The sequence below is a fragment of the Oenanthe melanoleuca genome, chromosome 3 (assembly GCF_029582105.1).
Source record: "Oenanthe melanoleuca isolate GR-GAL-2019-014 chromosome 3, OMel1.0, whole genome shotgun sequence".
NCBI lineage: Eukaryota > Metazoa > Chordata > Aves > Passeriformes > Muscicapidae > Oenanthe > Oenanthe melanoleuca.
The window spans coordinates 62762527-62788533 of record NC_079336.1 but is presented as its reverse complement, the minus strand read 5'-3'; the positions used below and the strand labels follow the sequence as shown (position 1 = coordinate 62788533).

General features: G+C 41.0%; 1 protein-coding gene across 2 annotated transcripts in view; it reads left to right on the top strand.

Annotated features, from left to right (window-relative positions):
* The first annotated feature begins 8938 nt into the window (after positions 1–8938).
* The window catches only part of SHPRH (SNF2 histone linker PHD RING helicase), a 55952-nt gene continuing 38883 nt past the window's right edge, over positions 8939–26007 (top strand). The window contains exons 1-9 of one of the 2 annotated variants that reach the window (XM_056487882.1): positions 8939–9085; positions 11407–12076; positions 12466–12595; positions 18412–18630; positions 18926–19004; positions 19792–19942; positions 21228–21333; positions 21826–22082; positions 23412–24107. In XM_056487882.1, the coding sequence (XP_056343857.1) occupies positions 11438–12076; positions 12466–12595; positions 18412–18630; positions 18926–19004; positions 19792–19942; positions 21228–21333; positions 21826–22082; positions 23412–24107 (2277 nt within the window). In that variant the 5' untranslated portion in view covers positions 8939–9085; positions 11407–11437. Of the gene's footprint in view, positions 9086–9172; positions 9371–11406; positions 12077–12465; positions 12596–18411; positions 18631–18925; positions 19005–19791; positions 19943–21227; positions 21334–21825; positions 22083–23411; positions 24108–26007 lie in introns of those variants that run through there. The other variant, XM_056487883.1, reaches the window with a different exon arrangement.

The following is a 26007-nucleotide window of genomic DNA, read 5'->3' as shown; positions in this document are numbered from 1 at the left end:
ATATTGCCTGGAAAAGGTGGCACCAAAATGTCAAACCACACCAAACTCTCATCAGGCAAACCCAACCCAAAGAAAAATTTTTGCTGAGTCCAATCAGCAAATTGTGCAAGCTCTCAAGTCACAAGAAGCTGGAACAAAAAATCTATAAGGATTTACTTGGTGTAGATGCCACCTCTATTTCCCTTCTCAAATTATGCTGGACTTTTGGCTTGAGAGTGAAGAGCAAAGATTCTGAAACTAGACCATCAGCTTTAAAAATTCTTCTGGAGTTACCAGGGTAGCAAAGCAAAACGAAACTTGGCATCTGTGTTATTTTTGATGGATAATTCATAAATAATGGTGAGTGGCTGATTGTCTGCAAATAACCTAAGCTTTCTGCAGTGCCAGAGATGTGTCTTCAGGTCTTCTGACAATCACTCTCCTCAACCATGCCCTGATCTGTGCCCAGAGCAGCAGCAAGTGCAGGGAGCTCACCTGACTGTTCTCCTTTCCAGGGTCCCATCAGCAGCAGCACATGGCAATTCCACACTTCTAATCATTTGGATTTAAAGTGGATAATATGGATATTTCCCACCAGGTTAATATTTTCTGGAAGGCTTCCTGACAAATGTGGTTTCCAAGTAGGAGTGAAAAGAAAAACCACCCTTGGCCTTGCTCTCCTTGCGGATCAGATATTGTGGAGCTCCCAGGGGGCTGGTGCTGGAGACCCCAGCAGGTGTCCACAGGGCAGAGCCTGGCAGCCAGGGCCCATCCCATCTCCCCAGCCCAGCAGGGATGGCCAGGAAGGGTCAGCCTAGGCTGGTGGTGGCCCTGGGGCCCTGGCACCAACATACCAACTTATGCTTTGGGCAGCAGCCAGAACTGCTGCAAAATTGATCAGCCGTAAACAAGATGTTTACCAAGCCAGCAGATAAGCATTACTTGTTTTGCTGATATCTCTCTACACAACATCGTAGTATTGTTATTTATATCCTATAACAACTTAATCATTTATCACTTTCCATCTGTGCTGCAGACCCAGGATTTCATCAGCTAGGAACATCTGCAGGTCCATAAGCATCCCAGGAGAATATTTTCACAAAAGTTTTGTATTATGTTCCTATCACTTAGAGAAACAAAACATAGTTAATGAAATAAATACTTTGTTGGAAAAGGGGGAAAATATTTATTTTGTTCTGACCCCATTACTTTCTCTCACAATCATTTTTCAAACACAAGCCTGTTCATCTCATCTCTCGATAGCTTCCAATTACCTCCTCAATTAAAAAGGTTTATTTTTACTCGAGCAGGGTCATGAGATGTAATATTTCACTGTTTCACTGTGTGACAAGGTGGGTTTTTTTCCCTGAGACTGAACTCAGTGAAGCACAGTCATTTCTGCTGACTCATTTCCCCAGTCAGAGAATGTGGATGCTACCAAGCCCAGCTGGGAGGCATGAACAGTTCTGTGGGACACAGATGGGGCACCATGTAGGACAATGCCTTGGAACAAAACCAGTCAACAAGAAAACTCCACAGAGAAAGCAGAAGGAGAATGGACTGAAGCATGGTTCATTATTGACATTTGTGCACAAACTTTGGAACTGTAGGGCTACATAAAAGGTTATACATCTACCCTAGTGAGAGCACAGTAGACACAGAATTAGTTTTTACTGTTTTACAGCTAGAACAAAATCCATACATCTGGGTTTGGCTGGAAGAGGAAAGGCAAAGTAGAGAGTAATAAGAAAGTGTCTACAGTTCCTGGAGATTAAAGAAAAATATTAAAATTTGATTACAAGTTTCTGCAATTTGAAGTGGCAAATATATGCAGAAGTGCCAAAATACTTAAATTGCTTGCACCCCTTGTGCTGGTGGCAAACCACGATCCAGAGCTGCTCATTTATACAGGCTATTCCATCAGTCCCCATTAGGTTGGAGTCCCTGTGGTACTATGTAGGAAAACAAACAAAAAACCACTTTTGGAGCTCCAGACTAACTTCTCATTGCTCATTGTATTTCTAAATTTTAGGCTAAAGACAGGCAAAAATATAGTTTGATTAATAAGCCTAAGTGTACACATATTTAGAAATACATTTACACCCAGAGAAAACACCCTTTCTCATTAGTTCAGGTTGTTGCCTTAGTGAGTTCATGCCCCAGGCCAAAGTAAAATCTCAGCTCAGGGATAACTCAGGTGTCTTCTACTACAGACTTGCTTCAGGGACCCACAGTGCCCCACATGACAGGGTGTCTAAAGGCTTCTTCTGTCTTAACATTTCTCCCCGAACAGCAGCATCAACCAAGTACCACCACAGCCAGGCCTCTCCTCTTCCAGATTTACTGCACCTTTCAGGGAATAGCTGTAAGGGACCAGGTGCCAGCAGCAGCAGGAAGCAGCCAGGTCTGCTGCCCAGCTGAGATCTGCCTCTCTGTAATTCCCCTTCGGCTCAGTGTCACATCCACCTCCCTCGGACACTGCAGAGAGAATATCCCCCTTCTCCCAGCAGAAATGCTGCCCTAACAACAGCACTAACAACATCCAGGTAAGTGCAGCTCCCTGAAGCACGGGGCAGTTTGCTGTCAGCTTTGGGGATCTCCTCGGCTCTTCCATGCCCTGTGCAGTCCTTGAGTCAGCCCTGCTGCTCCTGCAGCCCAGAGCCAGAGCAAATGCTGGGCGGTGCACAGCCTGCCCCCTCTGAAACCTGCCACTTCTTCTGACTAACACAGTCACCCATGCAGGCTCTAAGGTGAGTTTTGGACAGATAATTGAATATAATACTCCTCTGAAGAGAATTATTATCAATCCTCTGCAACAAAGCTACATGAACCTTTATGTATTTGTTTTAACATCAAAACTTGTTCAAGAAAACATCTGTGGAGGCAGATTTTCAGCAGTGTTAAATAGCACTGATTTCGGGCTTGAGAACTGCAGATCTTTCTATACTTCTAAGCTGATAAATCAAAGAAATAACAACCCTGATAAAGTTCATATTTTCTTTGACAGAAACTACCAAGACTACTTATCACTTCTTCATGAAGAAAGAGGCCAAAATAAAATAGACCCAGAAGACTGCACATTTTTGTTTCAAATTTATTTCCACAGTATAAAACATAAGTAAGAATTTTGCAAGCAGTTTTTGTTTGCTTGTTTTTTATATTACAGAGCAAGTTATGAATTCAAATCTTCTCTTGCCAGAGTGGGAAAATCAGCATATTTGTGCCGAGAAATAAAAATAAAATAAATAAACATATCTAATAGATAATATCTGAAATACCTCTTTGTTGTGAGAACTCTTCAACTTTCTTTCAAACCACTGTGCCCTGTATTATGTTACAAATATCTTTATTTTGAGGCTAAATTTCCAAATGCTTCTACTGATTTTATATAAACATTTTATTTATTTTATTCCATTTTTATCAGTTTTGTTTTTTCTCAAGAACTGCAAACTTTCCCTTCATGCTTTTTATTAACATTTAAAACAGGCTTATAAAGGAATATTAATGCAATGAAAACACCTTATTTAGGTATATATTTAAATGACTCCAAGAACTGGATTCCAAATCCTACATAGCAACTCTAGATGATGTCCTAGATGCAATGACATGGTTATTTTTTTTTCTGCTCTATATTTAGATAGTCTTTTTAGCTGTCCTTTTCCTCTTGGAAAAAGGGAGATGGGCTTAACTCCCACCAGTGACAGATCAGCTGCTGCTGTCATTCCTGAGGTCAGGTGTATCACCTGGTTTTCACAAAAGCAGCACGTAGCTCAGCTGAGTGGCAGATGGACAAGGGTGTACAAGAATTGTGCACACACGTGAGCTGAGACAGATGGCCTGCAGTGTGTTATTCTGTGGGGTGCAGGTAGATTCCCCCAGGAGATGCTCTGCAGAGAGGCACAAGTGGAATGTTGAACTCCTGTGTTTTGAGGAAACAGAAGAGAGTGGAAGCCATGAAGAAGTGAAAATTTGGAGGCTTGCCATCATAGCTCCATGGTGTTTTTCCCGTGCTGGGTTCTTAGCTTACTGGCTTACATGATTGCTTCTGGCACACAATAACACTCTGCTCTTTGTAGCTCTCAAAAAAATATTTAAATCCTCCACTCTTTTGCCCAAAGCAGCATTATGCACTGTAGATAGCAGCAATTATATGATAACACTTTCAAAGTCCCACTATGATAGTGAGATTATTTTCTGTTACATACACCAAGTATGGCAGTTGGGTAGAGCTTAACGAATGAAAATAATTTCCTACCAAGGCAGAGTACTGCTCACGATTTTATTAATCTGGAATAGACTGGAATGACATTATGCCTCCACTGGGGTCCCTCTTTCCATTTCTGTCACATGGTGATTTTTATCAAAGGAGCTGAATGGATTTTTCCTGCTAGTTAACCACCCAGGTAACACATGAGTTTGCTGAGGCACAGCATAACATACAGGCATTGTAGTGCAGGGAATAGAGTCTATCTGCCCTCAGTTTTATTCATTTGCTACAAACATTCACATTTCCTGCCAGAACCAATTTGGAGACAAATACAATTTTGATTTTCTTTAGAAGATTTCTGCTTGCCTTTGCAGCTAAAGAAGGACTTTAAAATACCACAACAACTAACATGCTGTTTCCTCCATCCTCTCTCAAAAAAGAAACCCTTTGCAAAGTAGCACGCCTCCTGATTTTGTTTGCTTACTCTTTCTGGGCTTTAAGTGTTACTACTGAAAGCACAGAGGGATTTTTATTCATAGGCAAGGGAGGCTATGTTCTCAAGTGTGGTCAAAAAAAATCATGGTCTTATTTTATGTCATATTCACTTATTTTTATACTGTTCCTTTGTATTTTGTTAGATTAATTGGCAATTATCTTCTTTCATGCACTGAAGTTCTTTAGAACAGCAGAAAAATTACTGGGTGCTAATCACAGGGGTCCTTAGGCATTAGCTGCTGAATAGAAATGGGGATTTTTCCACCTGCCCTCAACCCTTATTTCAAAAGATAGGTTTGTAAGTGGCTAGACAGAAAAGCAAAACTCCTTAAGACAAAAGATGGACACAGTGGGTGGAGATCCCTTCGCATCCTTCCAAGAACTGCCTCAAACACTCCTGTGGAGCCACAATAGGAAAGATAACAGTCAAGTGTTCTGAGATGTGTAGCTAAGAGACTTCCATGAGATGTGGGAATGCTGTGCTGAGGTGGAGATGACCCTTATCCCTGCAGTCAGGGGGAAGAGAAGTGATGCCAAGGTGTCATAGCTCTGCTCTACCCTTTCACTAGACCCACAGTCTTTGTAACCCCTCTCTTTGTTCCTCTATGTATAAATTGTTACTTTTACATATAAATTAGCTGCCCTGCCCCCATTTATGATGGCAGCACGGTCTCACCTCCACTTCCTCCAAAATTAAAATCTGGTGTTCGAAATCCTTCATGAGAGAGGCTGAGAATACAACTACCTTACAGATAAATCAACAGGCCTGCTCCTCTTTCTTCCCCAAAGCAGGGACAGCTCTTTGGTAAGATTTGTGCCTCTGACTGTGTCAAGAGTATACTCGAGAACTTCAGAACTAGTTCTCCTGACACTCCAAAGATTTCCATTAGCTTGCTCTACGCTGGATGCAGGACAGATGAACTCTCTTCCTCCCTCTTTTTTCTTTTATGTCTCTACTTTTTTCCCACCCTCCACTTTCTCACATGATATTGCAAGATTTACCAATATAGCCTTTTGCTAACCTTTATCTTTGCATTAACAAATGTGAATTTTTCTTCAAATAAAATTGTTACTTGTTAAAGGACCTCTAGTGCTGTTTCACTGCACCTCTACCGAAGGGTATTTTCAAATCTGAGTCACTTTCCTCTCCTTCTTGTGTTGAAAAATCCTAAGGTGTACTGAGTCTTGACCCAATAAGTGGGCAGGGAGAGCTGGGAAGTGACTTCTCAGCTTTAAGCCAGGAGGAGTTTGAGCAGTGCCAAGACAATGGATACCTGGGAAAGGTCAGAGTGTAACTGTTATCCTGTTTGGAGTTATCTCCTCCTTCCCTCAGCCCGAGCATCATGACAAGGTCCTTTATCCTGAGAATGAGAAAGATACTTCTCAAAGGAGGGTGAGAGAAAAAGAAAGGTTCAGAGACATTTTCATGAAGAGCAGGCACCCTCTTGGGACCATTGTGTTTTCCCCCTCTTCTGAAAGCAGAAGTGTTCCTCTCTTGCTTACCAGTTTTCATGACACACAGATGAGAAAATAAAGTTCAGTTTCACAAATGTTTTATATTATAAGTCTTTAAAGACCGTCATCACTACCAAAGAAAGCAAAAATCTCAATCCAGGAGAGGAAATGGTTAATAGAAGATATGGAACTATAGAAATAGAAGAGCTAACTAAAGGGCAAGACTCATTAAGAGATTAATGGTCCTGTGAACAGCCCTGTAAGTGAGACTGTGAACAGATCTTACTGAGGCATGAATTGTTGTCTGCTATTTCTACAAGAGTTCTGGAAGTGTATGATTTTCTTTCCTGTTTCCCATTGCTGCTGGAGTCAAATGGAGGAGGGTGAGCAGCAGTCACTTGTGGGACTTTCTCACAGCATTGGGTCATCAACAGCAGGTGCAGGACACTCACATGAGGAGTCACACCTTTGGGGTCCCATGTAGGGGGCTCTATGTTGTCACAGACTGACAGCACGTCCCCCCCACCTCAATAAATGAGACAGAAGTTGGCCTCTGGCTGCCCTCACTCCTGCCATCAAGAGAGCCTGAGAATGAGAAACTGATATTGACATCTTGCAACACAAACGTGGGTGTCACTCCTTTAAATGTAGCTGTTTATCCATAACCCTGCTTATCCATGTGTACATGGATGCATACCACTAGTAGGAGTGAAACAAAGCAGCTTCACCGATTCCTAGTGAAGCACATCACTTCAGCTGCTCACAGTTTCACAGATTGAATCAGTAGGCATCCTGGCCTGTATCAGCAATAGTGTGACCACAGGAGCAGGGAAGGGATTCTCTCCCTGTACCTGTGAGGCCACACCTCAAATTCTGTGTCCAGCTCTGGGTCCCTCACTTTAGGAAGGACATTGACTGAAGCGTGTCCAGAGAAGGGCAGAGGAGCTGGGGAAGGGTCTGGGGCACAAGTCCTGCGAGCAGCAGCTGAGGGAGCTGGGGGTGTTTAGCCTGGAGAAAAGAAGGCTCAGGGAGGATCTTACTGCTCTCTACAACTCCCTGAGAGAAGATTGTAGCCAGGTGGAGGTCAGCCTCTTCTCCCAGCAACCAGCAACAGGATGAGAAGACACAGCCTCAAGCTTTGCCAGGGGAGGTTCAGGTTGGACACTAAGAGCAATTTCTTCACAGAAAGGGTGATCAAACATTGAAATGGACTGCTCACAAGAAGGTGGTGGAGTCACTGTCCCTGGAGGTGTTTAAAGGAGATTGGACATGGCACTTTGAGCCATGATCTAGTTGACAAGGTGATTGGTCAGAGGCTGGACTTCATCTCAGAGGTCCTTTTCAACCTAAATGATTCTCTGTGATTGTCTCTTTCCTTTAATCTCTGTTCTGCAGCAATTTCCTGTTGTAACACAGGATCAAGTGATACTTTTAAGCTAATTGTAATCTAGGAATGTGAAATTAAACATTGTGAAAAACAGCCAAACCACCGTGGCATAAGGGCCAACACTCCAAAGCTACTCCACACCACAGTTTTGAGCAGCTCTTCTGAACCCACCCATTCAGAAAGGCTGAAAATGGCAGAAAATCAACATAGGCAAGTAAGGAATTAATCTGTAAAAGCTATACTGAAAAATGGTTGAAAGAACTGTTTTAAGAGACAACCTCACCTTCTTGCTGTAAAGGGCTTTCTATTTGTGTATTTACAGTTTTGCCAATTGTCAGTCTGTGCATTTCACAGAATCACAGGATCACTTAAAGACCTCTGAGATCAGCGAGTCCAACCTTGGACTGAATACCTTGTCAGCTATAGCACTACACTAAGTGGCATATCCAGCCTTTTCTTGAGCACTTCCAGGGACGGTGACTCCACCACCTCCCTGGGCAGCTCATTCCAGTGTTAAATTGCTCTAAGAAGAAACTCCTGCTAATGTTCACCCTGAGTTCGCTTTGGCACAGCTGGAGGCCGTGTTCTCTCATCCTGTCGCTGTTTGCCGATGGAAGATGCCAAACCCTACCCGGCTACAGGCTCCTTTCAGGGAGGTGTAGGGACTGCCCAGGAGCCTCCTCTTCTCCAGGCTACACCCCCAGCTCCCGCAGCCACTCCTCGTAGGACTTGTGCTCCAGACACTTCAGCAACTTCACCAGCTTCCTTCCGTAGTTTTTACTGAAGTGATTTATGTGTTAAAAATTAATTGGCCTGATTTTCGCAGTGCTAACAGCCCAGCAACTCGCTCTTTCAATCGCTCTTGTCAGATGCTTGAACGCTCCTTTCTCTTCTTTCCACGCACAAAATCACAGAGTGGCTCCCGTTGGAAGGGACCACAAGGGGTCATCTGGTCCAACCTCCGTGCTGCCGCAGGACCATCCCAGAGCACACGGCACGGGATTGCGACCAGACGGTTCTCGAGTGCCTCCAGCGCGAGCCTCCGCAGCCTCTCCGGACAGTCTGTCCCAGTGCACGGCCACCTGCACAGCGAAACTCTTCCAGCGGGAGCTTCCCGTGCATTCCCGGGACCGCACCACTTTCCCACGCCCCAGCCAGGGCCCAGCCCTCAGCGCCACCCTGCCCACGTGCCAAGCGGCTACGCCCACCGGCGTGACGTCACCACGCCCTCAGCCACGCCCCACTGAGGGCACCACCGCCCTTAACCCGCCCCCTCGCCGGGGCGTACCCAACTGCGCCTGCGCTGCTCCCCGGCCTTCCCGTCTTTGTTCCGCTGACGTCATTGAGGGGCGGGGCAAATGTCACTGTTCCCGGAGCCCATTGGCTGCGGCTCGGGCCAGAGCGGGTGCGCGCGCTCCCCTCCACCCCTGCCCGGGGCTCCGTCCGGCGCTGCCAGGGGCGGTGCGCTCTCGCGCCCCCCGGTCCCGCCCCGCGGGCGCGCGGGGGGCCCCGCCCGAGCCGGGAGGAGCCGCGGCCGCCGGGGCAGCAGCGTCACCGCTCCGGTACGTCCGCGGCTCCCCGCCCCGCTCCCCTCACCCTGCGCCCCCGCCCTCCGCTACGGCCGTGAGCGGCCGCTCCTCCCGCCCCGCTAGTCCTGCGCGGCGCGGCGGCTGCGCCGCTGGCGGCGGCGGCGGGGCCGGGCAGCCCGAGGCCTGTGCGAGCGGCCGCGGGTAGCGGTGGATGCCGCGGGCCGACTGCGCGGTGACCGGGGGGCAGCGGTGGGTCACCGCAGCCGCGCAGAGCCCGCCGGTGGCAGGTGTCGCGGTGGTACGGTGCCGGCTCCAGAGGTATCGCGTCCCGCTGCTGGGCTCGGCTTGCCGAGCTTCCCGTCGCTTTCCCCGTTCGGGACAGCGAGAGCTGTCCGCGTCCCTGCGGGGGAGCGCGGTGCGGGAGGCCCCGGGCCTGGCCCCGGCGGCGGCGGGCGCTCGGTGCCTCTACAGACAGCCACGGCCGCTTGCCCTGCCCCGTGTGCGGCCGCTGCTTCCCCTCGTAGGCACGGGCTCTCCTGGCCGCTGCAGCTGCGAGCAGACCCCGCTGACACCGAGGGTTCCCTGCCGCTTGTCCCTCAGAGGGCGATGCCCGAGCTGGCATCGTGCCCCTGCGCGCCGGGATGCCGCAGGGACCCCTCTGCCTCTGGGTTAGGTGCGATGTGTGCTCGCCGTCGGGATTTGCTTCGAGCGCTGTCAGCATCGCTCCGTGTGCATGAACATTGTTTTGAAAAACTCGCCCGCCCTTCTCTTTAGTCTGTTGTGTAATTGTGGGAGACTTTTATTCTCTACAACTGCCTGAAAGGAAGCTGTGGGCGGGCGGGGGTCGGTCTCTTCTCCCGAACAACTGTGACGGGATGAGAAGAAATGGCCTTAAGCTGCGCCAGGGAATGTTTAGATTGAACCTTTGGAAGAATTTCTTCACCGAAAGGGCGATTAGACATTGGAATGAGCTGCCCGGAGATGTATAGTCACCATCCCTGAAGGTGTTTAAGGCAAAATGGGATGTGGCACTGAGTGCCGTGGGCTAGTTGACATGGTGGTGTTCAGTCACACGTTGGACTGGATGATCTGAGAGGTCTTTCCAACCTGATCGATTCTGTATTTGAATTTCAAACGCAGCAATATATGCATATTTCACAATATTTCCTTTCATGAATTATCAGTTAATGTTTGTTGTTTTTTGTTGTTTTGTTTTTTTTTTCCCCCAAGACCTTTCTAAAATTATTCAGTAACGGGAATTCTGTTCTGTTTCAGCATAAACCTTTTTAACATTAGGATATGGTGTACTGGATTTAGTAGCTTGGAATATTTTCCTCTTATCTTCCTACATTCGTTTGGAAGTTGTAGGCACAAGCTGAGTTGACACAAATATCTATACTGACAGTGTAATAAGAAGTCACAGATCTATTGCTGTGTTCAGGCTCCTTGTAAAAATCTTGAAAAAAAGTTCCTACTTGTTTGAGTATTTAATTATGAGCATGTGATTTTGGCTATGTAGTTACTAGTTTCTGAGATGGGTCTAATATTCTATAATTTGCTTCTTGATATATACCATTCAGCAGTATTTATTTTCCTGTATTTTATCCACAAAATCTCTTCTGTCCCAGGTTCAGTTGAATGAAGTTGAATGTCCATCTTGACTTATGTTTGTAGTTAGTCACTAAGACTCTAGAACTCTGTTTAGTTTGGTGCCCCTGAAATGCACAACAGACAACTAAGGGCTCTTCCGCAAGAAGTGAATTTTCCAGGAAAATTATTCAATATTATTAGCAAGGTCGTTGGGACCTTTGAAGGACAGAACGTGATAGCTTGAACTCTGAACCACATTTTATGTAGTGGCAGCTTCAGACTAGCCCTGTGTCAAGTTTGTTTTAATTTTCAGCTCTATGTAGGCTTTGAAAGGAAAGAGGAATTTTATGTGTATTTGCCCCGCTCCCACCCCCAGATCTCCTGTACTTCTGCACTTTTGTTTGCGGAGGTTTGTTTTGGGTTTTTTTGCTGTCTCCCTCCACCCCCATCTTTGAAGGATTCCTCTGCTTCTTGGTTTATATCTGTCCCACAAGATTCTGAGTAACAGCTCTGAAATTAAGCACTCCTGTTAATCTTTGTCTGTAGCTGTCTGGCAAACTTGTAAGATGTAGTACGAGACCATGCTTCATGTCCAGCTTTGTGTGCTGGAACAGGAATAGGAGAGGCCTTCTAAAGCTAATGCTTCTGAACAGTTTGAGTGCACAGTGCATATATTTGTGTCTCAGAGTTTTGTGCAGTGAAATTCTAGTATGAGGATTTGATTTTGTGATGCCTGCTGTTGACTTACTAACTTTACCTTGCAGATACTGAAAGTACCATTGAGAAAACAGCAAAATGAGTAGTCGTCGAAAACGTGCACCTCCGTCCAAGGTGGATGAGGAGAAGAAGAAAAAGCTCTGCTGGAATATGCACGAAGACCGGAGAAACGAGATGGTGGTGTTAGATGATGAAGTAACCAATGAGGATCATATTCCAGTTCCAAGCACTTCTGCATCCTTCATTGTTATAAACGATGATAGCACTGATGAAGATCTTGTACAGAAAGAAGGCAGTGGCTCAAAATCTGTTAAGTTTTTGACAGTTAATGATGAAGAAGACCCTTATTCCATCTTAACACCTGTGTCTGTACAGCTAAATATTATAGTGTTACCCTACCGTGCTGATAGGTCCTGGAAGGCTTTGTTGGGAGAATTTGCTCTTCATCTGCCTTCTGAGCAAATTCTAACTGACGAATTCCATGACAGGAGCTTTACTTTAATGAGAGGAGACTCTGATGGTGAGCTGCAGGTGTGTGTTCATGAAAGAAGTGAAGAAGAGTACAGTAATGAAACAAAAGAATACCTGGGTGCTTATGAACAACGTATTCTGGTGGAAGCAACTTTAAGTAGTGAAATATTGGAAGGCTTGAGATGGTTGCAAAAGAAAAAGATAATTGGACTTTATCAAAGACCCAGAGAGGCTCAGGATTTAAAGGTATACATTCATTGTACTTGTTCTGCATTTTGAAAGTTCTTTTTTTTGTTTGTTTGTTTGAAGTATAAAATAAAAACATCTGAGCAACAAAATTTGGAAGCTACTATGTACTTATTTATTTATAATTTATAATAATTTATAAATAATGTGTAGTTTCTACATGCTTTTGTAATGTTTTCAGTGTGTTTTTTCCTAGAAATATTTATATTTTTTTCACCATTAGCAATGTATTACCTTAAAGAAACACAGAAGCTGTATTTCCTCTGCATGGTGTTTTTAGTAGATTTATTATATCTGTCTGTACATGCTAATTTTCATGCTCTTCTGTTTATAATATTCTTGTCAATTTAACAGTTAATTAAATTGTTAACTGTATAACCTTTTCACAGGTTGGAATTTACCTTCTTGAAGCTGGGCTAAGTAAACCAGAATTTCTCAGTGATGGAGGTGGAAGACCCAAAAAGGCTAATCAGATGATTCAAAAACTCATGGAAAAGTTCTACAGTTTTTTAATTCCAGGTAATGCAATAAAGTTGATTGTTGATGAACAGAAACAGTTTTGTGTAGTAGTTATAAATGTAACAAAAAATAGTAGTTATTCCTGCTATTTAGAACAAATCTTATTTTCCAGGCAATGTTATTAGGTAATTTACTCAATACTATTATCTTGCCATTAATCATATGCTAATTTGTTTGTGCTGAAATTAGAGGTTATAATTCTTCTTTACAGGTACTGAAGCATAGAGATGTTTTGGACCCTTACTTTTTTGGGAGTAAATACAGTTTTCACTGGTTCCTGAGGGTTGTTTGAACAGATCTACAGTATCTTATCTGAATTATACAGAAACAGTGTAAAAGAACCAGGGATTACATTTGGAAAACTTGTTCCCAGGTTGGGGCCTATCACCCAACTGCAACAATAGATTTCTCTTTGGTTTATATTGTAAAGCAGTTACAATGTAAAATACTACAAAATGCAGTTTTATGACAGTTTCGAGAATATTCCATTGCAGATTGAGAAACATGGGCCTTGCTATCTTTAGAATTAAAGATATGTTTGCCTTATTACACTTACAAGTAATACAGATTTGTAGGGTGATAAACAATGGCTTTATGTTGTGATGTCTTAGGAGTCTTGTGGAAAAAAAACAAACAACCAACCAACCTACCAATCTTTGTCTCATTCCTGAGTGTAGAGTTGATTTGAAATTTTGGCTGAGGATTGATTCAGTGATTGTAGGTAGTATACAGAGTTTGTGTTCTTGTGACAGAAGCCTAGCACCCACCCCAAATATGACTGCACTTAATTAGAAAAGGCTCAGTTATATAAAAAATCAGGCAACTTTGCTAAAGAGAAGTGGAAAGGAAGAGCTAACAGAAGAAAATCTGAACATCTTTACCTGCTGCAAAGAACAAACATGCAACTGTGAGGAAAAGACTTGAGATGTATCAAGGGATGGGCCAGTATAACTCAGTAAGTGGGGAAGATACTGCACATAAGAAATCATCCTTCCAAATACTGAAGTCTGACTGACACAAATGTGTCAGTTTAGGTTTATAAGCACAGTAAATCAGATCCAATAAGAGGTCTGAAGAATAAATAGTTTAAGATCTAGAAATGAATAGTAGTGATTTTAAATCCATTAGGAGAAATACATATGCATAAATGCATTAGAAGCAGAACAGTTGTCAGAGAATTCATAGACTTGAGATGTCTAAGGCATATGATATAGTGCTGAAATAAAGGTAATGCTATAGCAGAAAGCAGAGTTTTATTCTCTGCTTGTTTTCTCATTGTGGAAGAGTTGGGGAAAGAAACTGTGAAGAAAATGACCTGTTACTTACTTTAAGATCCAAAGCAATTTTCTGCTGGAACTTGGAGCGTTTGTCTCCAGTACACTGAAGGATGTGTTTATATTAACTGCCTGGTTCAGTGTAGTTTACAGGTGAAGAGGCACTTTCTGAAAGGGAAGACATGCCCCTCAAAGTTAGTGGGGCAAGTATGTGGACCTGAGCAGTTGGATTGTCGTGCCTTAACTTTTCAGAAGCCATGCAAGCAACTCAAGTTTTTTAAAGGAGCTGTGTTGTCAGCTGGTAAAGATTCTGACCTTTTCCAGCATGTACATTTTTATATGCTGTAAAACAATAATAGTCTTGATTTCATGCCAATGAATGCCATGTGAATGACGAAGTAAAATAGCTGACATGGAGAACAGAAAGAAACGATTGCAAATCACCAGTCAAGTCCTACAAAGGCATGTGCAGCTTAATGTATTATAATGCATTGAGAGAAAGAATGATGGGTAAAATGCTGTCCACAATGTTTAAATGTATTATTCAGCATAACAGAGAGGAAGAATGACTGAAAGCTTGCGGGCAGACTAGGAAATGGAATTTCAGTAGAAATTCAATAGGTGAAGAGAAAACAATGCAGAAGAAAAAAATTATGGCTTATTTGCTAACCGTTGCAAGCAGGGTTGCAGATTAGTAGGTGGGTGTATAGCTCAGTAAATATATCAACTTAATGTTCAGTGTTAGGGAAACCAAATCAAAAGTAAAGAATTATCCTGAAAGTGTTAGAGAACAAATGATCACTAAACCACTATGTAAGTTCATAGCGTGCATTGTGCTCTGCTCTGAATTAAGAAAAAGCATGTCACAGAAATGAAAAATATTTGTGAGGGAAGATCCCAGGTGATTATGCACTGTGAAACTAGTTTCACTTCTTAACAGTTTTGGAGCATGAACTTACTGGTGTAGCATAAAATAATATAGCCTTGATTCTGTGCTGATGAATGCATTCCTCTTAAATGTTCTAACAATTTAGTCTCTGTTTTAATTCCACTTATTTTTAAACAGAATTAGTTGAGGTTTTGTAAAACTACACCCAAGTATATGTTTAACACTTAGCAATATTAAACTAAAGTGAAATCTGTACAATAACATTCCAAGATGAAGGTTCTTGTTCCTTCCACTGTTGGGCAAATTCTCATGCTGATGGGGTTGTGCAAAAGAATTTACACAAATGAGGGGTATGACCTATGATCTCTCTACTGCTGCATTTAGCTTTAATATATTTTTCCTCACTGTACTCAGTTAATATCCTTCTAGATGGTTTTGAGACTGTGGCAGGAAGTTAGTCTATGTTATGGCAAGGATAACATAGATGCATTAAGTAATCTGAAAAAAAAGTGATAAAATATTTAATATGGAATCATTGAATCATTTAGGTTTTAACCCAGCACTGCCAAATCAGTCACTCAACCATGTTCCTAAGTGCCACATTTACATGTATTTTAAATATTTCTGGTAATGGTGACTCAACCACTTCACTGGGCAGCCTGTTCTTATGCTTGACAACCCTGTACAGGAAGAAATTTTTCCCTGTTACCCAATCTAACCTTCCCCGGTACAACTTGAGGCCATTTTTTTCTTGTTCAGGTACTTGGGAGAAGAGACCAATCCCCACCTCACTATGACCCCCTTTCAGGTAGCTGTAGAGAGGACTAAAGTCTCCCCCCATCTACTTTTCTCCAATTGACCCCAGCTCCTTCTGCTCCTTATAGGAGTTGTGTTCCAGATCCATTGCCAGCTTCATTGCTCTGTTCTGAATATGCTCCAGCACTTCATGTCTTTCTTGTAGTGAGGGACCCAAAACTGAGTTCAGTAACCTCACAACATCCTTGTAGTCCTCCTGAGCTGCCAGCACTTTCTTCCAAAGGTTATATTTGGTCATATCCAAATCTGCCTGTTCAACCAGACACTGTCTGCCATCTTACTTTTTTTATCATACACTATTTATCTTCAGTTTTCTTAAGAAGAATAAATTTTTTGTACAAAGATGTTTTTGGTATTTGTTTATTTGCTACCATATATGAGGCAACAAGTTTTCCATTAATCTAGGCTGTTTTCATTAATGTGGATATCATTATACTGCAGTCTAGAAAAAGAAAGATCCTAGTGCAGATGCAGTAGCTGAACTGTAGTTCAGTCATTGGAGGAATTAAATAGAGTACTTGAAAAGCATCAGAGAAACTGATTTTTTTAGATAGTACAATACCATCTGTCTCTCAAATGTAAAAAAGATTAAGATGAGACCTCTGTAACTGAATTACGTTTTGAAATGGTTGAAAGTATAATTAAATATTCACTGCTTAATAAGTAACTGAGAGAGGGATAAACTTCCCTAGCATCCTTTTCAAAATCCTTGTGGTATGTAGAACCATTTAATCATGAAAAAGAAATCTCTGAAAGAATGAACAAAACAGGAATGATATGTACAAAAAATCCAATTGTATTAAAAAAAATTGCTTTAAATTATATTGTAGTTTTTGCTCTCCTGTAAAATGCTAGATAGATTTAGTTTATGTAGAAGTCAATTTATTATGCCTAAAAATGTGAGATTTGAAGACTGTTATTTTAGCAAGTATAATGATAGGTGTCATTATATATCAAATTCATTGATTAAAGTTATAATTTGCAAGCACTCTAATTTTCTGTTCCTTTCCTAAGGTGAGTGGTATGTGTTAGAGGATCTCTTTGAATGGTTTCTTTAGTATATAAAGCTTAGTGCTTTTCTTCGTGCTTTTTATTTGCCTGGATCATTAGTAATCCACGGGTGCACTCTGATTGCCTTCTTTGCATTACAAGTCATATATATAGTTTACATTAATATGTAGAAACTTAATGTCTTTCAGTATTCTCATTTCCCTTGTGAAAGCACTGGGATTGTTCCTTTGATTTAAAAGGATTAGGGGCAGGCACTGGTGGCTGACATATATAGGTGTATAATTTCCTCCTTTTGTTTTGGAAATAATTTTTCACCTACACCACCCATTTGAATGAAAGAAAGCTTTTGCTTTTCATGAAAGAAGGTCATAATACTAGTTCCTGAATCTTATTTTAAGATTAAGCTTTCTGGTTTTTACCAGGTACATCTCTTTGTTTTGAGCCTGAGGCATCAGAATTAAAAATTGATTTAATTGTGCCAGCTGTCAGCTGTTTTGTTGGAATGTTAAATATACTTTAAGGTATACTTTATTCTGAAAATTACAGCCTTGACCTGCTTCCAATTTTGGTGTGTTTTTTTGGGTTTTTTTTGTTGTTTTTTTAAATATAAAAATTCTGCAGCATGAATTTATCTCAAGTGCTAGCTAGGCTTAAAACTGGTCTATATTTTTTTGATACCAATGTTTTAATTTTAGGCCTAAAGCAATGTTAAAACTTCTCCTCCAAGTCTTTCATTCTCTCATACATGTTTTCTGCAATGCCAACCCTTGAATTTTTCAAGAATTTTTGTTCTACGTTGCTTAAATTCTGCATATGCCCATATATCCAAATTATGTGAAAATACATAAATATGAGGCCTTTTTTCCCAGAGGGTAGAAAAGAAGGGTAGGTCTTCTGACCCTTACTTCTCTTGAGGTGGGTTCTTAATTTTGAAAGTATGCCTTGTCTGAATTTTTGCAGTGATGCAAGTGGTGATAATTACATGTTGTCCTGCTGCTAAGATTTTCTTAACCAGGTGAATTAGTTTTCTCTTATTTATAAGGTCATTTATTAATATTTAAATTAGAAGCATGAGATACTTGTGATTCTGTACCAATTAGGATTTTTTAGTGGAAGGTCTTTATTAAATAAATAAGTTCTGTCATTCTATACCTAAATTCTAAAGAAAGAGCTTTGCTGATTATGTATACATCTGTGATTACCATAGCATTTTAACTTTTAGGTGTCTTAGTTCCAGCTGGTATAGAGTGAGTTTTTTTTTTCTTAGTAGCTGATCAGTGTGTTTGGGATCACTGTGACAATAATATTTGTAATGATTTATTACTTCTTGCTGAGTGGCGCTTGCCCCAAGTCAAGGACTTTTCAGTCCTTGCTCTGCAGGTGCACAAGAAGTGAGGGAGCATGGCCAGGACAGCCAAAGGGATATTCCACACCAGAGAACAGCATCCTCAGTTTATAAACTGGTAGGAATTGGCTGGGAGCCACCAGTTGCCACTTGGGGATGGGCTGGGAATTGATCAGTGAGAGGTGAGCAATTGTATTGTGCATCACTTGTTTCTTGGGTTCTTTTAATCTCTTTTTTCCTTTTCATTGCTATTATTATTATTACTGTTGTTATTGTTCCAATGTTTTTCTTTATTTCAGTTATTAAACTGCTCATTGTTTACTATTGCTGCTAGTGAGTCAGATGCAGTCATGGCATATGTTTAAATGACACTTTGCTTTTCTTGTTTTCATATGTGTAAACTAAATATGTTGCTGCAAAATTTACTGAAATGTCCCAAGTTGATTGATAATGCACATCTTGAATTATTCGGTGTATGCAGATGAGCTGGAGGAAGATGAGGAAGAATCTGACACAGAACTAGAGCGACAAAATATCGAAGAGCTTTATGACTTTGTGAGGCACACCCATCAGCAGGATATCCAGTTACTGAGAAAGGATGTGCAGCATCCTGCATTAATTCCCATTCTGAGGCCATACCAAAGTGAGGCTGTGAACTGGATGCTTCACCGAGAGAACCACACAAGTACTCCTAGTAGTGGCAAGTATATGGATCTGAAAAACTTGCATAATTGAGGAAAGTAATTGTATTGTCAGCAGTAATGTTTCCTTGTGTTTGATCAGAAGTTTTGTGAATTATTTCATCAGTATTTTCATAAAAGCAGTTGTTTGAATAGTACACTAAATGATAAGCTAGGTCTTGCTGAACAGCAGTTGATGTATCATGTTGGTCATGAAGCTCTGTGGAGGTGGACTTCAGCTTTTTGTCTCTTAATGTCACAAAAAGGCTGAACTAGAGAAACTTCATCACAGTAACGTGAACACTTTCTCCATAGAAAATGCGCTGCACTTCTTATGGCGGGAGGTGATGACTCTGGATGGAGTAAAAATCTACTATAACCCATTTACTGGCTGGTACGTTTCTGTAGTTGCTCTTTCTGAGGACAGCTCAGGGTTGTACTTCATGAAAACCATGTTGGTAGCTTTATCCTGCAGGATATAAGATATTCCATAACTTGTTTTTCAGTTAGCAATTAAATAATTAGAACAGTGATACCTTTAATTTGAAAAAAAGTGCAAACTGGAGTATGTAATGCACAAATAAATGTGTAGATCTCAAGTTGAAGATGTCATTATTAAAGCTTTTCTTAAAAAATGTCAGTAACTCAGTGGTTTGATATTAACATTTTTTAGCTTATTGTACTGGAGGCTTTGATCTTCAGATCCAATGTTTTTAAAGTTAAAAGGAAGGCAGCAGTATAATGCTTTTTATTAATGCTAGGTATTGCATTACTAAATATGTTTATTTTTTTCTCATTAACTTGGTTAGAATAGAGCCTTTTGATTGCTAGTTTGCTTTTTATTTTTCCCTGTATAACTTTCAGATACTTTTCAATGTGAGTATAAAAATATTTCAAATCTTTTGAGACTAATGTTATGATATACAAAGGTTAGCAGGGCAAGGCCTAGTAGGAGGTGAAAAAATTCTAAAAATTCTGGCATATGTATTTGTCTTGGTCAAGTTCATACACCTAAAATGCTTGCTAGTTTTTGTTAATCTCAGCTTAACTAAGAAAAGATAATGCCTCACCTTACAAACTTTGCCTTGCTAAAGCTATGCTGTGTGTCCCTGAACTTGCACTTCTCTGTCACAACATTCTGTGGTTACTGACTTTCACTGAGAATGTACTTGAATTTTTAGTATTATCCGTGAGTATCCAACTGCTGGACCCCAGTGGCCTGGAGGTATTTTGGCAGATGAGATGGGTCTTGGAAAAACAGTAGAAGTGTTGGCTCTCATTCTGAATCATACTGGACCAGACATTAAACAGGATGATCTGACATTGCCTGAGGTAAGAAAACCAGGTTGAGAGTTATTATTGAGAAAATGCTTTTCAGAATGAATGCAAGTGCACTTCTCTTGAGTTTATTGCCTGCTGGTTTATTAAGTCCATATTTAAAGCTGTATTACTGTGAAAGTTTTTGCCTTGGTTGGACAGGATACTTGGCAGCATAAATGGTGGAATAGTTTGCAGGAGAACCTGTTGATCCTTTACCATTGTTCAATGGCTTTGTCAGGCAGCTGTGCTGTTAACATTGTTTGGACAGGCTTCAGGAGTGTATAAATACATAATTTAGTTTACCATGTTGGAGGTCATTCTCCTTCACTTCATTGTATTGATGAGTATCAAACATCCATTAGACACTTGTTCTGTGCTAAAATAGGGACAGTTTACATTCTGAATAAAAGATTTCTGCTCTCCCTCTGTTTCATGTAGTAAATGAGCTTATTTAGCAACAGTTTTCCATCTTTTCGCTTTCCTCATCCTGCATACTGTGAAAACTTGGCATATCCATTAAACCCAAAAATCTTTCTGAAGGGAAAGAACCATTATTCTTAAGTAAACTCTTAACCACTTTGTGAATTCCATCCCTTGGAAATTATGGCAGCCAGTTTCATTGTACATTTATCATAGTGATCTCCTGTATTCTTGTAATTTACCAATTAAAATGACTCAATTCTTAGAGAGAATAAGATGATTGTTAAACATGTAGAAGGGTCAGCATCGAGTAGTACAAAGAGTACTACTAGTAGTACTAAAGTGCCTGGATACCAACTAACAGCAATAGCTGGAGACCAGTGCTTTCGGAGGCTGTTTCATGATGTGAGTAGTTGGGACAGATATCTTAGCTAATATATTACGCTTATAATAGGGTAAAATTCTGAGAGGCAATCTCTAAAAGGAGATACATACTTTTTATGCAGCTGACTTGGGCTCTTCCTCTATGTTGCTTACCTCCTTTTGTGTTTCTAGCTATGTATTAAATATATTTTTTCCTCCCCCATCAGGAACCTAGATCTTACAGCTGTAGATTCCTGCAACTTGATGCTAAAGCAGTGGAGAACCCAAGAGCCTTTCAGAGATGCTCTTTGTGTTAGGGAATTGTTTGCAAAAAACCTGATCTGAATGAAGTGTCACTCTGTACATTAAAAATGAGCTATCTAAGCAGATTAGTGAGATCAGAACATACATTTGTAGCATCTCATGTTTACTTTCAGATGTGAGGAGGTTAGCGAAGGTCAGAGTGACTGTGAGGAGATATGAGCTAATAACTATTTAATTTTGTCTGCATTAGGGTAAGCTTGTGAACTTCTTTGTTCCACCTCAACCTTTAGAGGGAAATAAAAAGATAAAAACAAAGGAAATGGAGCCTAAATTGAAGGAAAAAATACAGTATCCCAGTAAGTATTTCTTATGACTTCTAAAATACATTTTGCTTTTAACGTTGTCTTATATTGGCCACTGACTATGAGTTCAAGACAATTCTTGACTTCTTCAGAATGAAATTACTCTTTCACTGAGCACTTTCATGTAGGATTGTATGCTACAAACAAGTGATCCACAGTTAAAAGTAAAGTTGCTAACTCAAAACTCTGCTATAGAGCTCCATGTAACTAAAGGTCTTTGTAGTTGATGCATTTAAATGAACTAAGCTGTCTCTTTTATGCCTCAGAAAATTGAGTGATTTTATTTCTATTGCTGTCCCACATTGTTTTAGAATCACTGCAAAACAGCCATCTGTAGAGCTGCCTCAACGAAAAGCTAGTCAAAACTGCTGCCTGTCTGCATTATTTAGATGAACATCATGTTTAGAGTTTCCTTAATATGCATTCTGTGAGGTAACATCATTTTATCTAAAGCTGTAAGTTGTTTTATTTTGATTCTTCATACAGGCTTACGAGTAATGATATTAACAGCTGTAAAGGAAATGAACGTGAAGAAAGGAGCATCCATTATTGCAATATTTAAGTACATCAGTTCTATATATAGGTACGACACACAGAGAAATAGACGACTTCTCAAAAGAACTCTAGAAAAACTAATTGCAGAACAGGTGGTAGAACAAGTTAAAGGACATGGTCTGGCTGGGTCTTTCAAGCTGGGAAAGAATTACAAGGAACAGAAGAAGCGAGAAAGAACCAAAGAGCAGGTAAAACATGCTACTGTAGTTACTTCAAAGAATGTTGCAAAGATTGTTCTTTTTTCTGCCAATTGTGTGCTACTCTCAGCTGCACTGTCAGTGTGCTGTAGTTCAGTGACACTGGTTTAGTGGTAAAAATGAAGAAAACTGCAGCAATTTCTTTGATACTCATGATTAAAGCAGAAATCATAGGAGATAAAATTTGGGGCTAAAATATTAACTGCATCTGGGGGTTATATTGTTCTTACTGTGAAGTTGTTTTTCAAACACTGGTAAACATCAACCAAATTCTCAAACTCGAAATTGATATAAACCCTTAATATCTATGTACTGATGTGTTTATATGCTCATTGAAACACAGTGAGGAGAAAGTTGTTTGGGTTGGAAGGGACTTTAAAACTCATCTAATTCCAAACCCCTTTACTGTAGGGACACCTTCCACTCAACCTCTTCCAATAGGTTGCTCAAAGCCCCATCCAGCCTGGCCTTGAACACTTCCAGGGTTGGGGCATCATTGTCTCTGGGCAGCCTGTTCCAGTGTCTCACCACCTTGCAATGAAGAATTTCTTCCTAATATCTTATCTAAACCTACTCTCCTTCATTAAAAACTATTCCCCCTTGTCCTGTCACTGTGTGCTCATGTAAATAGTCCCTTTACAGCTTCTTGTAGCCTTCCCTCAAGTACTGGAAGGTCGTAATTTAGTCTGAAGCCTTCTTTTCTCCAGGCTGAACAATTCCATCTCTCTTAGCCTTTCCTCATAGGGGAGGTGTTCCAGCCCTCTGGTCATCTATATGGCCCTCCTCTGGACTTACTCCAAGAGGTTGACATCCTCCTTTTGTTGGGGGTCCCAGAGCTGGGTTGCAGTACTCCAGGTGGGGTCTCACCAGAGCGAATAGGAGGCAGGATCCCCTCCCTTGCCCTGCTGCCCACATGTCCACTGCCTAGGACATGATTGGCTTTCTGGGCTGCAAGTGCACAGTGTTGGGTGGTGTCCAGCCTCTCACCCACCAGCACTCCCAAGCCCTTCTTAGCAGGGCTGCTCTCCATCTCTTCATCCAACCTAGTTGCAGCACCTTGCACTTGGTCTTGTTGAGCTGCATGGTATTTCCATGGGTCCACTTGTCAAGTTTGTCCAGGTCCCTCTGGACAGCATCACATCCTCCAGGTGTGTCAGCTGTACCTCTGAACTTGGTGTCATCTGCAAATTTGCTGAGGGTGCACTGGATCCCTCTGACTATGTCATTAATGAAGACATTAAGTAGCACTGGTAGATGTTAAGCGTCACTGGGCAAGTCTGAATGTAAAGTCTGACATTCTTGGTTAATTTTACTTTGTAGGTAGCAAGGACTTCAGAAAACACTCAGAAGAAACAATTGATTGATGCTAAAACTCAAACCAAAGAATCGAGAAACAGTGATGTAACATCTGAAAAAGTCTTTAAAACTGCTTCACATGAGAATATTGCCATGGAAGAACATGATTATTGTACAACTAGTAAAAATAACAGGAAATCTGAAGCAGATCGTGAGAACTCTGTAGAAGAGAAAGATGTTAAGCCAGAAACTGTGGTCCCAAAGTCTCCTGATTTTCATGGCAGTCTTCTTGTCTCCAGTGATGTGAGCAGTCATCCTGATGTTGATGTTTCTAAAACTGCAGCTGATGTCCAGCAGGAAATACCAAAGGTCCAGTTGTCACATTCCCAAGAATGTGCTGGCAGTAGCATGCAACACACCAGTTCTGTATTTCCATTTAATACCTCTGAATATCGTTTTGAGTGCATCTGTGGTGAGCTTGGATTGGCTGACTACAAAGCTCGTGTGCAGTGCCTGAAATGTCACTTGTGGCAGCATGCAGAATGTGTAAACTACAAAGAGGAGAATCTGAAGAGCAGGCCCTTCTACTGTCCCCATTGCCTTGTGGCAATGAAACCGGTTCCCACAGGAGCAACTCTGATCATTTCTCCCAGTTCTATTTGTCACCAGTGGGTAGATGAGATCAACAGGCATGTAAGATCATCATCTCTTCGAGTTCTGGTAAGATTATATAGCTTCATATTCTGGAGAGTTATTTTATCAAGGCTTGGGACTTCCTGTCTGATATTCTGCAGCACTTGAAGTTCAGAGGTCTTTGTCCTCTGTGTCAGAGTTCTACATTTCTTGCTGCTAGACTAATGCTTTGGCATTTAGTGGTGCATCAGTGTCCCAGAAGGACAGTCTGCAATTAGTTCTTCATTTTTTTTCCCATTTGAGTTGGTCACTGGGAGATAGATCAGTGGACTAGATTGTATAGCAGCTGAAAGCAAATTTTTGGGCAGTTGCAACAACATGTGATTTCTGAGAGGAAAGGCTGTTTGAAAGACTACCAAGGAACTTAAAAAGGCCTATGGGTGTTGTGAGTGTTGTCTCACTGTACACTCACACTTAAGCAATTTTGACTGCTGCTCCTCCTTTTGTTCTAGATAAAAAATGTTTCCATAGGTAAAGCCTGTAGTTTTGCATTTCTGGTTCTCAAGCTTTATAAAAGTGATCTTGGGCATTGGTGTTTACTGAAAGCAATACTGTTACAACTTGGATGTTGTCTTTATAGCATCTGCCAAATTTAGTAGGGTGTTGCTTATTTGGAGACAGTGTGTTGTTCTTTTACTTGATTTCTAGAATAAACCTAATTATACTTAGAGTAAAAATGGCTATACAGGTTTTTGAAGATACAGCATTCAAGTCTTTGATTACTGATGCAGCCAAATTTTGTCCTTCATATTTTTAGCAGTCAAGAACGTTTGTAATGATCAAGAACTTTGAAAACCATCAATCACTTGTATTTTGTACAAAGTAGTAGTAGATTGTTATAACTTTGTTATAACTTTGTATTCAGGGATATGTCTGGTACCTTGGGCTATTACGCATAGTTGCTCAGTGTACAAATGAATATAAATCAATGTGCTATTTGTGCGAGCAGTTCAATTAGATTTAATGCAGGAGCTAACAAATGTGTAAAACTCACATGGTTTTCCTAGGGCCCACTCCAAGTTTAACACCAGCTTTCATGAAAATTGTCAGAAATAGATTTACATGGCAACGATAAAATAGTTTAAATACTGAATGTCACTACTTTAAACTGTGTGACATCTTCCATTCTACAAGATTGTTTCCAATTTCTTTTAACTGCCAACTGTGAGACTTGTTTTCAATGTTGCTTCAAAATGAAAATTTGGTGGTTTATTTTCTGTTAAGGTAAAATGAAAGTAGTGAACAGGTTTCAAACAATCAGTTTCCCATGTTAACAATTTTTGCATTGCATGTGAAGTGTGTTTTTTACTCTTCAACTGCTTACAACCCATGGGAAATTCTAATGGTTTTATGTAATAGAACAAGAAATTAAAATTTATCAGTATGTCTTGCTTTATGGCAGAGTGTCTTTTCCTGCTGCTGTGAAAACCAAAACTTGGCCAAGTTATAAATCTCCAGAAAATCTATTCATAAATACTTGAAGAAATCATTAGACTTTGGCAGCTGTTTGCTTCTTCTTGATTGCTTCAGAGAGCATGCTCTTATTGGTTAATTTGTTTCTTTTTTATTCTCCTGCCAAGCTTCTCTCTTTTGTTTCGTGTGCAATGACCTGGGTTGCTCTGTTGCCCCTCTCTGGGGCTGAGCAGGAAGAAATTACCTTCAGGTGTTTCAGTTGACAGAAACACTTGCCATATGCACAAATTTAGAGGAAGATTATTACTGGGAGAAAAAGTAGGGTTAAGCGTGAAATTAATAGTGAAATCATGTGCTAATCATCAAGGGGTAAAGAGCAGTTATTTTAACTTCAGTATGTTTCTAAAGGGATTTGGCTTAACATTATGAGGGAGATGAGAAAAGTACTTCTGTTAATAGAAGAAATGTCAATATAAAAGGTGTCTGTTAGTACACAGGGATTGGTTTTTACCTA